Source organism: Octopus bimaculoides, chromosome 22, assembly GCF_046866305.1.
Source record: "Octopus bimaculoides isolate indiv1 chromosome 22, ASM4686630v1, whole genome shotgun sequence".
Taxonomy (NCBI): Eukaryota; Metazoa; Mollusca; class Cephalopoda; order Octopoda; family Octopodidae; genus Octopus; species Octopus bimaculoides.
Window position 1 is genome coordinate 20245204 of NC_142949.1, and position 17783 is coordinate 20262986.

The window sequence follows — 17783 nt, forward strand, 5'->3', positions numbered from 1 at the left end:
ATACAGTGCGTGTGTTTTTATTGGCTAAACTGGCAATATGACCATCCCCAAGTACAACAATATATATATATATATATATGTATATATATATATATATATATATATATATATATATATATATATATATATATATATGTGTGTGTGTGTGTGTGTGTGTGTGTGTGTGTGTGTGTGTGTGTGTGTGTGTGTGTATATATATCTACACATATATATATATATATACATATATATATATACGACGGGCTTCTTTCAGTTTCCGTCTACCAAATACACTCACAAGTTTTCGGTCGGCCCGAGGCTATAGTAGAAGACACTTGCCGAAGGTGCCAAGTAGTGGGACTGAAACCGGAACCATGTGGTTCGTAAGCAAGCTACTTTATTTCATTAAATATTGGTCATTAAGGCCTTACAAAGAGGGGACGAACAAGGACAGACGGACATAAAGTAGTTGCGTGCTGGACACAGACATTGATGAGATGAGAGTGATAACAAAACGATAAAATAAAGATGGAAGGGGTACCGGCGCCCGCCGACCGATAACCCCTCGAAAACATTGTTCAATACATTCAATATAGTTCAATACAAATAAATCAAAAAATTTAACACATTAATCTTCATCATCCGGGCCACCAAGCAAGTATCCTGTTGCCTGCAGGAAATCCTGCATTGGTTGGCCCGGATCAATGGAGGCAAAGTCCTCCTTGTCACAAGCTGTTTCTATTTTTGCTTTTTCACTATAATTTATGACCTCCGCACATACCTGCGGAGGCCATCATGGGTGGTCTATGAGGACCGAGTCATGCCGTTGCCTTTTAAAAACGCTATCCAAATACTGTCACACAGGCCCTCCCTTGAGGTAACAGAGGACAATCTCCTCCTCCTCTTCACTGGGAGGGACTGCGTCATGCTATGTCTGTGGCACAATTCCCACCAACAGAGCTTCCCGCCATGGTGGCACACCTCCCATCGGAGGGGCCACGGGCTCGGTCGGCAGCACGTCCACCGACCGTCTCCCGTTTCTCTTTTCCTTGTTTCTCCCTTTTACTGGTTGCAGGGTCGAGGCCTCCATCAGCACGCCCGAGGAGTCCCCCTCCTCCTCCGCAACCTGCGTTTCATCTTTCTCTTTCTGGAGGCAGCAACCTCCACGACTTTCTCCGTCTCCCCCTCCAATGGGGGGGCGGCGGACATGTTTTCCTTTTTCTGCTCCATTGCATTTCCACGACCCTGGGAGCAGTTCTTCCTGATAGGGTCAGGCTCCAGGCATTGGTGTCACTTGGGAGGGGAGTGTCCCTCAAGTTTCACCTGGTACCTGGAGTCGGCCATTTTCAGAAAACCCGGAAAGCACATATTTCCTGCGGTCACTGGAGTCCACAAGGTTAGAATTGCCTGTGCGCCCTCCCAGCTGACCGGAGGCGTCATTTTAACATTTAAGAGCCTGGGCCCACTGTCTCCCAAGCCCTGTCGAATGGCATTTGCAATCCACCCAGCTTCGGTGCCCGAGGGCAGCCCACATACCCAGGCTCTAATAACTTTTCTCCCACAATAGGCGGGGAGAAATAAAATCTCCTCCCCCTGCAGGGGCTGGCTGGCCACAATGCCAGCCTCTTGGGGGGAGTCAAACAGCAACCACACCGTCGCGTATTTGACTCCCCTGGAGATGAAATAATTATTAGCTGGCAAACAACTTGCCAGCTCTTTTTCAATTATTTCCTTTTCGAAGGGAACGATGGCATCAGGCGACCTAGAAAAGGTTCGCAGTGCCACCGTCCTCTTCTCAAGGCTTTCTATCCACTATTTGGGTGGGTCGACCTCCCACTCGACACAGACAGATTCACTTTTTTTTGCCATGTTAATATTCAACAGTAAAAATTAAGAAATAAGTCCAAAAATAAGTCCCAAAAAGTTCAAAAGAAAAGAAAGAAAAGGAAATAAAGAACCAGTTTTAAGAAAGTCCAACCAAAATATAGACGAAGAGAAACTAAACACAGTTCACAGATAGAAAGAAAAGAAAATAATAGTTCACACGGCAGAAACGCAGCAAAAAACACAATAGTCCCGGCCTACAGGTACTCCAGGCCGTCAGCGAATTCTCAATAGTACAATCCAAAATTTCTTCACAATTCTTCGGGCGGATACGGCCCCAAAATAAAATACAATATCACAGCACAGTAGCCGCCGAGAGTAGACGAAATTGCCCAGATCTGCGCGAAATTTACTGTGAAAAAATATGTACAACAATAATTCTCACCCAGCTGAAAAAAAAACAAACAATTCCACCTACCTCGGCTGACTTCTCAATAGTTCAATATTGGACGGAGTTGAAAAACTCCCGTCCACTCTGTTCTTCGGGTCTACCGGAAGTAGTCAGCGCACACGACCGGTAGTCAAGGTAAGCAAGCTACTTACTACACAGCGACTCCTACTCTTATATATATGTGTATATATATATATATATATATATATATATATATATATATATATATATATCTGTAAACATATGTGACACTTATTCGGTAGCCATGATAAAATCCGAGTTTCGGATGCCGGGGTGGGAGCCCACGCCAACATCTCTTCCGTTGTCCAGCCATTGAAAATTCCTGTGACAAATGATCGTTAGACAAAAAGAAATTACTGTGTGGTTGACCGTCATTAAGACAAAGGAGTTTTTGACCGCTAAGTAAGGGGAGGGGGTAAAGTAAGGGAGTAGAGAACTCTATAGTGTTCGCGCACCAATAGGCGCACTAATCCGTACATTCGCCTATAATTAAAAAAACATTTTGCGTGCGTGTGTATGGGTGAGGGGTCATTGTGTGCGGGTGAGTGTGGGTGTGTATGCGAGTGTTTATATGTATATGTACGTATCTGTATAGTTTTTGGCGAGTATGTGGGTGAGCATGTGTGTGCTTCAAGCAAGGGTGGTTTAGTATATAAATATAAGCGAATGTACAGATTGGTGCGCTTACGCGAACACTATAGACTTCCCTACTCCCTTACTTTTACCCCTTCCCCTTACATAGCGGTCTATAGCTCTTTTGTCTTAATGACCGTCAATCACACAGTAATTTCCTTTTGTTTAACGGTCATTTTTCACAAGAATTTTCAATGGCCGGATAACTGAAGAGATGTTGGCGTGGGCTCCCACCTCAGCTGCCGAAACTCGGAGTTTTATCATGGGTACCGAATAAGTGTCACATATTTTTTACAGATAAATTCCTCTATTTACATAATATTGAGGACTCTTTCTTTCTTTTGTTGTCCTTCCTATCAATATATATCAATATATATATATATATATATATATATATATATATAGGGAGAATTCACAAAAATAACAAAAGACGAAGACAGGTGGTGTAGACAACAAACAGATGTATTAGTTTAACACTCGGGAATTGAAAAAGTCTTTAACGTTTCGAGCCTACGCTCTTCCACAGAAAGGAACACATAAAGATATAGGGAGAGAAACAAGGAGAGAAAAAAATGTGTGTAGTGGTTAGCGATTTATCATGGCGAATGCCGGACAGAAGGGTAACACAGGAGAGCTAAGAAGAAGGGGATCCCAAAACGACGGTGCGTGTGTGTGTAAGAGAGCATGTATGTGTAGGTGTAAAAATGTAGGGATAGGAATTAGTCATTGCTGGTGTGTGCGTGGTGGGAAGTTGTAATGTGATGTGTTGGGTGATATATATCTATATATATATATATATATATATATATATATATATATATATATATATATATATATATATATATATATATATATGTATATATATATATATATATATATATATATGTATATATATATTTATTTATTTATATATATATACATATATATTTATATATATATATATATGTTTCTGTATATGCGTGTATTTATACATATATGAGCAGGCATGCATTTGTATGTGAGTATATGTAATTATATACATGTACACGTTCGTGCCTCTACGTGTGTATGTGTGCGTGTGTGTGTATATATATATATATACGTGTGTGTGTGTGTGTGTGTGTGTGTGTGTGTGTGTGTGTGTGTGTTTGTAATTATTTAAATTTATTAAATATTCAGAGGATTGCATGCTATTACGACTTCTGTAAAATAACGAAAAAGAAATTGGGGGAATCTATAAATTAGAACAAAGGAAAAGCTATAATTAATATAGTGTTGACTAACGACATCTCCCATAAGAATATATAAATATATTAATTATTTATATAATTACATTATTAAATGCAAATCTATGTACTAACGAACCCCTCAACCCCACTCCACTCTCTATTCCTATGTCTACAGCAACAATAACCACGGCAACAACAACAGCAGCCATAACAATGTCGACGACGATCACCATGGGGACGATGGCGAAGATGATGATGGTGAAATATAAGTTGAAGGTGAATGGAGGAATATTATATCTCTTCTACCTGATGAAGAAATGACGTCAAAAAGAAGCGGGAAGAAAAAGTAGTAGTAGTAGTAGTAGTAGTAGTAGTAGTAGTAGTAGTAGTAGTAGTGGTGGTGGCTGCGGTGGTGGTGATGGTGATGGTGATAATCGAAGAAAATAAAGACATGGAATGTGCAGTGTGAAGTGCTACTTTCTTTTAAAATTACATATGTACACAATATGTAAGAGAAACCACGATCACAAACACACACACACACACACACACACACACACGCACACACACACAGCAACGTGTCATTTTTCGTGCCTTATGAAAGAAGATTCGTTAAGAAACTCTAAAGCAAAAGAAACCATTTCTTTTGCTCTAAGAATGAAGTGTGATGAAGACAATGGCCAGGTTCCCGTTTCTGAGTTAATTGGTGCTTATTTTCTGTATTCCGTTATGAGAGTTCTGAGTTCAAATCTCACTTCTGAACGAGCATGAGACATTTATAGGGCAGTTAATTTAATGTAGCCATATTCGTACTGTGAAGATATGTGATCTTGTGATTAATGTTGAACTCACAATCTGACGATTGTAAGTTCGATTCTCGGAGTGGGCAGCGTTTAGTGTTCTTGAGGAAAACATTTCATATGACGTTGCTCCAGTGCTGGGTGGGAACCGGCATATCCTTTGCCTGTGGTAAAAGGCGACTGTAAGAGGTTGAGGAAGGATTTTACATTCCGATCACGTAAAATCCTCACCGCTAACCACTACCCAAACAGTCACATGGGTTCGAGGGTGGTCGCTTGAGTGTTGGAAAATTTGTCGTTTTCCAGGAGGAGAGAATCACCGATAAATGGTGGATGCAGCGACACGCTCTTACAGCGCATGCTCCCATACTACCACTACTACTTCTAACTCTTCACTGGAAACCAAAGAATGACGCATTTATTCATCACAATAAAGATGAGAGGAAATTTAATTCAGGCAAGTCATTCGATTACTGAGGTCAACTTTGCTTTCATCCTTTCGGGGTCGATAAATTAAGTACCAGTTGCCGACTGGGGTCGATCTAATCGACTAGCCCCACCCCACCCCCCACCCCCTCAAAAATTTCGGGTCTTGTGCCTAGAGTAGAAAAGAATATTGTGAACACAACATGGTTGAATGGTTTTAAATATTACTTGGCAATCTCAAGATCCAGTTTCAATCCCATTCTGCAGTATCCTGTGTTCCAATCATGAACTTGCACCATATTTATTTCAGAGTTTACCGAGGACTACGTTATCCGGTGTGTTACCGTATGGAATGTAATTTGAGGAGAATTTGGTAGCTATTTCTAGCAGGTTGAGGAAATAATTCAAAGCACCTTTGTTACAATGGTTGATGCTGTTGTTGCTAGTATCTAATCGGATCCAACAGATGATCCGGTTAATTATTTACTTACGGAGATACCGATCCTTTGACTGCATTTCAAAATGCACGACTGCTGTTATCAAGACGTGACTTGAAGGAGACTCAGCTGCTATTACTGGAATGTTCATTCACCATAACAAGACACTGCACAAGGCTGTCGTCAGATGTAAACACAGCAGATATCATCCATTTATATTTCATAGCAATTAATATTGCAGAACCAATGGATGTTATCATATTAGCATCATCTCATCACTGAAATCTATGGCAATTCTCCACAGTCATTTTTTATAATCGCCTCGCTACGAGCAGGCAATCCCACATCGAATCCGTTCCATTTAGCTTGGTTTTACACGCAAACATTGATAACTACACACGCGATCGAACGCGCATACATGTATAGGAAGTATTTTGCATATATACTATATATACAGCACTTAGCTGCGGTCATGTTGGAGTACTGCCATAAGGGGTTTTAGTCGAAGAAATCAACCCCATAACTTATTCTGTGTAAGCCTAGTACTTCTACTATTGGCCCTTTTGCCGAACCGCTAGATTTGGGGAACGTAAAACTTCAACATCGATTGTCAATTGATGGAGGGGGACAAACACAAACACAAAAATACACGCGCCCATGAATATGCACACACACACACACACACACACACACACACACACACACATATATATATATATATATATATATATATATATATATATATATATATGACGGGCTTCTTTCAGTTTCCATTTACCAAATTCAGTCACAAGGCTTTGGTCAGTTCAAGGTTAAAGTAGAAGACATTGTCCAAGTTGCCAATACTGTTCCCAATATAGGATCTATTATCAATAAGTTAAATAGAAAAAACATTAAACTGGCTAGGACCCTAGAAAATAAAAAAGTGTCTTATTATTGATAACAATACAAATAACTACCAAATAATTAATAACACCAACGCAACCAATAATCATGCACATGTTAATGAACATAATAATACTTCAACTGTTAACATAGTTGATGAGATAAATCTTCCTAGTTCAAGCAATATCAATTGCATATCTAGTAATACAACCAGCAATATTGATATAACTAATTTAGATACTTGTATCAATAATCAACATAGCAATATATATATAGCTAATAAGCCCCTTAATTGCAATTGTAGAATTAAACCCCACTGTCCGGTATCTGGCCGTTGTTTAACCCGTAATGTGGTCTATAAATGTACGGAGGCTACTCCAACTAATAATTACATTTATGTTGGTTGCACAATCAACCTTAAACAACGATTATATAACCATTTTTCTTCATTTAGACTTAAACATAAAGCCAATAGCACATCATTATCTAATAAAATTTGGGAATTGAAGGAAAATGATATTGATTTTAATCTTAAATGGGAAATTGTCAGGAGAGCACAACCTTATAGAAATAGTAGATATGGCTGTGGACTGTGCTCTATGGAAATTTACGAAATTTTGAGACTTAAGGATAATTCTAATCTAATTAACAATAGATCTGACCTTAGGGTTCTATGTGTGCATTGTTACTCACGCACCTTTAAATATTTTAAAAAGTAAATATTTTTTTAAAAAAGTAAATCTTGCTAATTTTTTTAATTTAGTTTCTCTCATTTCCCTGACTAATAACTATTTTGTTTGAGTTATAACTTTTAATATATACTTAGAATACATTTTAACCTTTCCCAACCCACTGATAGTAGTCCTACATTTTTTCTAGGTTATTCTGAGTCTCTTCTATCTATCACTTTTTCGAAAACCTTAGCTTTAATTCTCTTAATTTACTCCTGTTTTTCTAACTTTATTCCTCTCCCTTTTTTCCTCTTCCTTCTTCCCCCCTTTCTTTCTGTTTGGATTTTGGCCATTAATATTATAGTTTTACTCATAAATAATACTACCCCACATTAATTTATATCTTATTTTAACTGGATATGTTTATCTTGTTCTAATTATTATTGTTCCCTATAGTTATAAACTTAGTAATTTAGTGTTTCATTGTATTATTCTATTTATACTGTAGAATAGATATATTTCTTTAATACCTTGACCTTAATTCGCTTACCTTAATTTTTTTCCAAATTCTTACCACTCCTTAGGATATTGTCCTTCCATTTCCTTTTTTTTTCTCTCATGCTTGATTTACCCCTAACTTGCTGTCTACCACTACTTAACCTACCTTCCTCTAAATTTTAAATTACTACTATCACTCCAATTAGATTTTAAATTCTTGTTTGATTCACTTGTCTGTGAAACAGCAGCATAGTCGAGATGGTATGTTTTCTTCTCTTACTCTTGTTTTTTGCAAACATCTTCAAAATGTCTTTCTAAAATGAAATTCCATTATGCAGCTGAGGAGAACATTTTCATTGTACATTATGTTGTGCTATCACTACAGGAATAAATGGAGCTTGTACGAAACGTACGTACTGCTATAACCTATTGAATTTTTGTTGCTTAACTTCAAATTTTATTCACCAAATCTTTTGATTTTGTTTTTGGTTTTTATCCTACCAAATTCTGGTGCCTCAAACATTTTAAGTACCACATTTTATCTTTTGATTAAATCTATATTATATATATATATATATATATAATTAACAATATATATATATTCAAAGAGAGAAAATATCCACATATTTATTTATTTCTGTAACCAATTATATATAACATATATAGATATAACATATAATATATAAATAGTATGTATAACATTATTTATGTAGCAATTATTTAATAAAAATGCTTTACGAAGATATAACCCATTCAATATAAAATATATAATTTTTATACATGTGTGTGTGTGTGTGTGTGTGTGTGTGTGTATGTGTGTGTGTGTGTAAAATTTTATATAAAGTATATATTTCATACATTTTTTTTACATGTGTGTGTGTGTGTTTTTGCCATGCTGTTTAAACAGCCACCTGTTGTCTATTCATATAAAGCCTCCATACTACCATGATCCCTCATTCAGTTTCAAACAGTTGATAACTTTTATTGCATCATATGAGTAAACATATAATTGCATTCAGCTGTGTTTACATGTATGTAGTTCTTTACCTCCTGTTGTGTTTCTTCCAGCTTTTGAAATGGATATCAATTGAGTACATACTTACGTACATTTATACATACATACACACATAGATACAAGCATTCATACATGTGCGTGCGTGTGTTTGTGCAAATTATACATACATATGTATAATTTATATGCGTGTGTGTGTGTAAATAGAGAGAGATAAAGCGGGAGAGGGGGCAATAGACAACGGAAGAGATACAAGAAAACGAGAGACAAGCGTGAATCGTATCCCCTCGAAGGCAACAGAGATAAGAACTCACAAATCCTTCTCTTTTATTGATGCGTTGCAGCTTCATTTTGCATTAGTTGCAGGTATACACACATGCACACATACATTCATACATACATTGTATATATATATATGTATATGTATATATATTTGTTTGTTTATATACGTAGGTGTATATATGCATGCATATGTTTAAAGGTGTGTTGTTGCCTCTCATGATAGCAATTATAGAGACAGTAATTGAGTTGTTAGCAATGTTAGATGTTCGCAAGAAGTGTGAAGGATGAGAGTAAAAGATTTCGAGAAATTAGTTCCCACTGGCCGTTGATGTTCGCCGTTCAAACACGGAGGAATTAGTGTTTGATTCCTCTTGCTATTTGTTAAGAAGTGTTATCAATATTGTTGCCCGTGTCGGGTTTAAACTCCCTATACACTCGCCTTATCAAACTTTGCTCGGGGTTTTAAGAAGAAATTATTGAAAGATAAATGAAATCAATAACTTTGCAGAAGAATTAAAGATGCAGGCGAAATGTCTTTGAAAAAATTTTGCGTACTTTGTTTTTCTTTGACATTCTACCTTCTTGCTTCAATTCCTGCTTGCCTCCATTATGTAAGTCATAAGTCTTTGGACTGTTTCTTTTGATGAGTGGACGTTATTCTGGAGCGATAGAGTGGAGTTTGGTACAATAGATATTGGCCATTTTGCATTGAATCCACATCAGATTGGGGGTTGTAATGTGGACCCTTCTTCCTCGGGGCCTCTCAAATAAAACGAATCTGGGAGCAGGAGGAGCAGGAGCAAGAAACGTTCTTCAGTACATGACTGGTACTTACTCTATTAACCTCGAAGAACAGGTAAAGTGAGTCACGGAACCAAAACTAATGAGTACAAACTTCGCTGTGGCTTCCGAATCCATTCCACGGCACGCTAAATATGAGAAGGCTCTTCTACCGTCGCCTCAGGTCATAGATTAAACTGTATGAAACCCATCAAATGAGAATATTATCGTTTTGCGAGTAGCAAACTTATTTCTACGTAAGCTTTAAGGCATTTTTCGTAATTTTTCTTTTGTTCAGCAGAATTTACTTCCTTCCTTCCTCTCTTCCTTTCTTCCTTCCTTCCTCCCTTCCTTTCTTCCTTCCTTCCTTCCTTCCTTCCTTCCTTTCCTCCGTCCTTCTCCCATCACAGACGTTTTAGAAATTTATACAAGTGCTGCATTCCTCTAAGACATTACAAATATCACCAATATCCTAAATCGCATTTTCAATCGAAGCATATGAAATGTGGTTTAATGTGAGATTAGAGAGATATGAGTGGCTATTTCCAGCATGTCGAGCAAAGCACGTAAGCATGTAGAGACTCCCTCGAGTCTCCCCTGTCTCCGGTTTCTTTAGTGTGCTGCTTCGATCAATTTTAATTCACCAATCAACGAGGATGGTTACAAATTTGGGAGTTTGCTTCACTTTTACTTGTAATATTCTTGCTTGGAAACTTACTAATTATTTCTTAATTAAATACAATATTCCGATATTTGAGAACAATGGAATCAAATTGAACCTTTTATCAACTGATTTTGTATAACTAAATTCTATTTCATTTACACACAGTTACAGATTTGTAGGAAGGAATCAATGGAATCACCCAGAAGACGTCGTTCTATTTTAGCAAGAACTACAAAGCCACAAAAGACACACACTCATTGGGCTTCTCTCCAGGTTTAGTTTCCTTGTTGACTAATTTGTCATTAATCTTTCGTCATTGTGAGTTTCCCAATAATTTCAAATGCAAACAATCATTGAAATCGGGGAAGAGTTACAGTGGTGTGATAAAAAACTTTGTGACAAATTAGTCCAAAGAAATAGTAAGCAAACGCTACCCTTCAAATACGGCTACCCTTCAATTGCTGCTAACCTTCAAGTACCACTACCCTTAAAGTACCGCTACCCTTTAAGTACCGCTACCCTTCATGTACCCCTACCCATCAAGTACCGCTATCCTTTAAGTACCGCTACCCTTCAAGTACCCCTACCCTTCATGTACCGCTACCCTTCAAGTACCGCTACCCTTTAAGTACCCCAACCCTTCATGTACCACTACCCTTGAAGTACCGCTACCCTTCAAGTACCCCTACCCTTCATGTGCCCCTACCCTTCAAGTACCGCTACCCTTTAAGTACTGCTACCCATCAAGCACTGCTTCCCTTCATGTACCGCTATCCTTTAAGTACCCCAACCCTTCAAGTACCGCTACCCTTGAAGTACTGCTACCCATCAAGCACTGCTTCCCTTCAAGTACCGCTACCCATCAAGTAACCACAGCAAAGTAAGCAGCTTCCACTTTCCAACCATTGAACAACTTTTAATTCAATATATATTGACATAGTATGACTTTTTTTCGGTATCCTCTTATGGTAAGTAATCCACAAATAAGTCAAATCCTCGAGTTTTTGACTTAACAACAAGATAAAAATAATATAACGAAGGAACAACTATTTTTACTTTCGACCAGCTAGAAATAGCAACAAAAGTAGTTTTCTTTCAAATGACACAGTTTTAAGGAAAAACAGGACAGAGAAAAATGCGAACATAAATATCCCAGCAAAAGCAAAATGACCACAGGCCGAGTGCGTTTGGACGTAGAGTAGAGGGTTTACAGGTCGAACAGGACCTAGAAAACAGCAGCAGCAGCAGCAGCAGCAGCAATAACAACAATTGTGTAAAAGAAATCAGATGAAATAATTCTCAAAGCAAAACACGGAAGAGAAAGCAATACGTACAGGCACACTTGAGTCTTGGCAATGTAAGATTCAGGAAGACAGGAATCTTCTCAGTATAACTGACAGGGTCACCAACCGAAAGTTCACTCATACTGAAATAAAGAGAAATAACATTACTGATGCAATTACCATCATAACTATCATCGTCATCATCATCACATCACCATGGTCGTTGTCATCCTCATCAACAACAACAACATCAAAAACAGCAACAACTACTACTACTACTACTACTACTACTACTACTACTACTACTACTACTACTACTACTACCACTACTACAGAAATAACAGTAACACAATATGGAGCACAGTCATATATGGTAATATGGTTATGGACGTTCTCCGAATGAAATGAAAATTACAGAACAATATTCCAAGAAATTTTGTTTCAAAGAGTCAAAGAATGAATCGTTGAAGCGGATATACATATATGTATATACATATAATTATTGTAAAATCTGGTAATTAGTCATATATTAATTATTATCGATTAATTATCAGTAGGCCAGCACATCTAAAGAATCAAAGAGATTCAGAAATAGTATCTGCAATCTCAGGGGATTAAGGTACATTTTTAAAAATAACGTCGACCACTAACGTGGACAATTGATGCGCTAGAAATAGATCACATCTTGTGTCTATTAAAACCTAAATTGTTCTCAACATGAAATATAGCAGCATACCAAAAACGTGAGCGGGCAATTGATTCTTTAGATGTGCTGGCCTACTGATAATTAATCGATATTAATTAATATATGACTAATTACCAGATTTTACAATAATATTTTAACCATTAAACACATGCACACGCGCGTACACACACAAACACAAATCACATACACACACATACATACATACATACATACATACATACATACATACATACATACATATATATATATATATATATATATATATATATATATATATATATATATATATATATATATATATAATGTTTATATACCAAAAAGATTTTCTAACATTTTTCTAACATTTTTCTAACATTTTTCTGACATAATTTAAATATATACTTTAACCATGTAACACAAGCCTTCTGTAGTATTTTCACTCTTATTATCTTTTATATATATATATATATATGTATATATATATATATATATATATATATATATATATATATATATATATATATATATATATATCTTAAAGGATAGAGCTCAAAATCAATGCATTGAAGATACTTTCACCCTCTTGGATGATGTGTGTGTTTTGCTAATAATAGTATTGGTGATGGCAATAATGCGACCCTGATGAGATGGAGTATCCAGAAATTTGTAATATGTTGTAATTTGTTACAATATTTTACGAGACATCTTATGATGTGGTTTATTTTTCCGGGATACCCTATTGAAATGTGCATAGGTTTGGCTTATTGTGGTTGTTTCTGTTATTATAATTGTTGCTGCAATAAAGTATCTTCAATGCATTGATTTTGAGCTCTATCCTTTAAGAGACATGTATACATATATATATACAAAAACTCAACTGTGAGTTTTTGGCTAAGACTGTTAACAGATACTATATATTTTGTAAAATTTGTTTTATAAAAGTATATATTTAATATATATATATATATATATATATATATATATATATATATATATACACGACAGGCTTCTTTCACTTTCCATTTACCAAATCCACTCACAAGGCTTTTCTCGGCCCGAGGCTATAGTGGAAGATACTTCTCAGGCTGTGGGACTGAACTCGGTACCATGTTGTTGGGAATCAAGCTCCTCAAAGTAACTGCAGATTTCTCACTAGTTCAGTGTACGCATTCTCTTTTTCACTGATCTTCAGCTTATGTCATCATCCACTGGGCTTCTAATTTCCACAACTGTACGCAGTTTCTCTTCTCAATCCCCAAATCATTATATCAGGTCCGTTGTACTTACATTTCATTGAGGTCTTCACCACTGCACTAGGACATTCCACTAGGACTGATTTTTATTATGAGTGGCTATGGCTTCTAACATACTGTGTGTTCTTATTTTTTTGTCCGCAGGATTATCCTTCCGACGGATTTCATTATAGAGTATCATACCTACAACATCATGTCTGATCGGTAGAAAATACTGTGATGACATATTCGTACAACTGCTTATGATGTGGGTGATAGGCATGTATTAATGTATGTATATACAAACGCTCGCGCACCTGGCTCTGCCATCAATGATTCACCCATTATTCTGCATTACGATACTTCCTCCAATACATTTTCAACCTAACTACACATATTGTTGTGTATGCATATGCATTCCATCAACCAAAATATACACGTGTACGCATAGCTACATAATCTTACAAACATGCTACATACATTTTCTAAAGCTTTTCAACGGAAAGCATTTATTTGTATGAAAAACACTGCGCATTTACAACATACTTGAGAGATAACGTGCCAACGCTACATATGTATATATGCATTAATATTCAAATTCACTGCGAAAGTTTCCGAAGAACAATATTTCCTGTATAGTCATGAAACAGCGTCAATGTGCGTCTGCATTTCCAGCCTCTAATTTCAAATTAATTTCATTCGGTTGAATCATGAAATACGCGCATGCAATGTAAATAGGCTAAGGTTAAATATACTATACCTCTGGGTAAGTTGAATGCAAAAGAGAGATGTGGAGTATAGTGCAATGAATAAAGGAGAATAATTAAGAGGGAAATGAATGTAAATATGAATAAAATTAGCGTGACACAAAGCATATTATAGATATGTTTATTAGAGTCCCGAGTGAGAAAAAGGTGAGAATTAATTTCATTATTAGAATTTTGTACATATAACAATATATAATGAGAATATGAGACAAAGAAGACCATAGCAGGAGCTTTGAAATACCAAGAATATTCAGAACAACTCCAGCTTTCATCGAATAATTTAGAGCTCGTGTCGAATAATTTTGATAACAATTCGTATAAAATGTGCAAAATTCAACAGCTTGAAATGTATACTCGTATATAGAGTTTCAAGTAGAGACAATTTATACAAATTAATAATTTAAAGCGCGCGCGGGCGTGTATGGGATTTCTGTTGGGGAAGAGAAGAAATGAAGACGTTAAAAAATGTCTGGTCTATGTCTTCATTAATGGCGATATTTCAACGTTTGGTTGTATATACACGCGAGGATGTATGTGCTTCAGTATGAATGAATGTGTGAGGGTTGGTGTACATATGCGTATGTGTCTATGTATGTTTGTGTGTGTGTATTTGTGTGTGTGTATTTGTGTGTGTGTGTGTGTGTGTGTGTGTGTTTGTGTGTGTGTGTGTGTGTGTGTGTGTGTGTGTTTGTGTACGCGCGTTCGTGTGTGTGTGTTACAGAGCATGCTCGATCGAAAATAGATTATCTTTGCAGTGTAAATATGGAAGGCAGTGAAAGTGAAGTAGAATAAATTCTTTTGTTGCAGTCTTTTATGCGACGCAACCGGTCACACTATCAGAAGCCTTGCATCGTTTTAGCCTTCGAAAGGCGCCACTCTGGTGGCTGGAATAGCAGGCCAACATCTCCCCTGTTCTTGTCGAGTTAGCATTTTACTGCTGCCCTGAATTTCTGAATTTCCTCTGTAGGCGTATAGGAACTTCAGGCAAGTCCTGACTTCAAAATTCATGGGATTTTTTTCTTTATATTTAGTTTTCTAGCCATAGAGATAGTGATGAGGAAAAGTTATCAAGAAAAATGGTAAGGATAAAGTATGATAAAAAAAAGGAAAGGGCCTAGAAAAGGTAGAGGAAAAAGGAAAAGGAATAAAAGGGAAAAAATAGAAAAAGAAGGAGGAACTGTTATAATTGCAGATGATGAAGTATTAGAAATAATGAACGGAAGATAAAAAGCATAAAATTAAGATAGCAATAAAAATGGCGGGATTGCTGATTTAGAGGGATGAGCCGAATGTCAAAGGTGTAAACATAATTTTGAATAATAAACAAAATTATAGGATGAATGATGAGTGAGAGGAGTGAGAGTAAAGTATTTAGAATTACTAAAACACATGATAATTAAAACGAAAGGAAAGTATCAAAACTTGGATTCTGTTTTGGAGCTATTTCATGTTCAAATAGAATAAAGCAAAATAAAATAAAAATGAAGACAACTTGGAAAATATAGAAAAGAATTCTGAAAATTGGTGAGAATGACATTATGAGGAAAACGTTGAAGAAAATTTTGGAAAATATTGAGTAAAAATGATTAGCAAAAAAAAGTGATTACGAAAAACAGAGTAGGAAAAAAGGAGTAAGAAAAATGTAACTGAAAAAGCTAATGGAAATTTAATGAGGTACGTAAAAAATATGAAGATATTGACAGGTTTCCCGAAAAGTTACAAAATAGGAAGAAATATGAAGAAAAACAACAAGAATAAGCGGGGAAAAAAGAAAGCGGGAAAATAGCTAAAATGGAAGGGAATTTAAATCTAAAAGCTTAGCTATGAAAGAAAAGTTGATTATAAGGCAAGTAGTTGAATTAAGATAGGGACAAATGTCACGAGGCAGAAGAGTAGAACAAAAGGAGGGGTGCAATATTAGATGAAAGCCATGATGATAAATGTATTGAACGTATGTAACTATGCAGATGACCAGCATATATATATATATATATATATATATATATATATATATATATATATATATATGAAAATACATATATATAAATATATGTATACATATAAAATATATACTTTCTCAGTGGATTTTGTGTGCTCTTTGTGTGTCTCAATGTGCCGCTTGCTGTTAACGGCACAGCCACATTCTAGAATATCAAGAAAAATAAATCCCTTATTATCCATTTGAAGAGTAAACATGCGTCTCAGCGCTGATCATTGGCTCTTAAAGTTCCTTTGCTTCTTCTATGGACTGTTCCTTGAGTCCGATGTCTTGTGTACAATTCAATACTTCGTCCACAGAAAAAGAAAACGTGTCTTCATTATATTTAAACGCTTCCAGCTGTTCAGATCACACCTACAAACGTTTCGTTCTTCTAATCAGATATTAACTTCCGAGATACCTACTTTACGCAGATTTTGCGACACCCAAGGTCTTGAACTATCTTCTGTAATGAATTGCAACCACAGTCCAGTTGTTTAGCGAGCTCACAGCCTGTAACACGTAGGTCCACGAATTAATTCCTCCGATCACTACGACAGGATTCCTGAAAACTTACAAGGTTTCGATCTTGTTTAATGTTCTTCAGCCATCAATGCAAAATGCTTTTGCCAATGGTGCCATGTCCATCAGCATCCAGTAACCTGTTCTGCGTATTTCAAAGCCTGTACCATTCCTTCGTGAAGGATTCGGAGATGACTGGTTATTCCCGACCAGAATCTAATATTTGTCAGCGTTGAAGAACAAAAAAGAGAGTTAGCAGACAAGAAAAGTTTCTCTATTATCGTCTGCAATTTGCAAAACGTTTGTCAATCAATCAAAAAACTTTTGTATTACTCTCGGGACAACCTTCCCCGAAAATTAAACAATAACAATACGAATGCTACGAAAATGAACGTCGGAAAGAGGGACCATGAGCTTGACTGGGACTGCGAGACAGGACAGAGAGTTGAAGTAGTCACTGAATGGCGCTGTTAAACCGTGCAATGGATAAAGTCTTCCACGAAATTAATCCTTAGTAGAATTCGAACTGAGAACGTTCGGATGCGAAACAAATACTGTAAAGAATCCCGTCTGATGCTTTAGTACGTTCTTCAGTCCAAGACTCCAGAAATATTTCCTGTTTATCGTCCCTGAAAGGATGAAATGTAAAAGAGATAACGGTGGGATTTGAACACAGAAGATGCTCTAATCATTCGATGCTCTAATGACTTTTTTAATTACATTAAACGTTGATTAGTTTTATAAT

General features: G+C 36.4%; 1 protein-coding gene across 1 annotated transcript in view; it reads right to left on the reverse strand.

Moving 5' to 3' along the window:
* The window catches only part of LOC106883867 (endoplasmic reticulum-Golgi intermediate compartment protein 1), a 183671-nt gene that overhangs the window by 151777 nt on the left and 14111 nt on the right, over positions 1-17783 (reverse strand). Inside the window, exon 3 of the mRNA XM_089339576.1 lies at positions 11906-11997. Within this exon, the coding sequence (XP_089195702.1) occupies positions 11906-11997 (92 nt within the window). The remainder of the gene's footprint in view (positions 1-11905; positions 11998-17783) is intronic.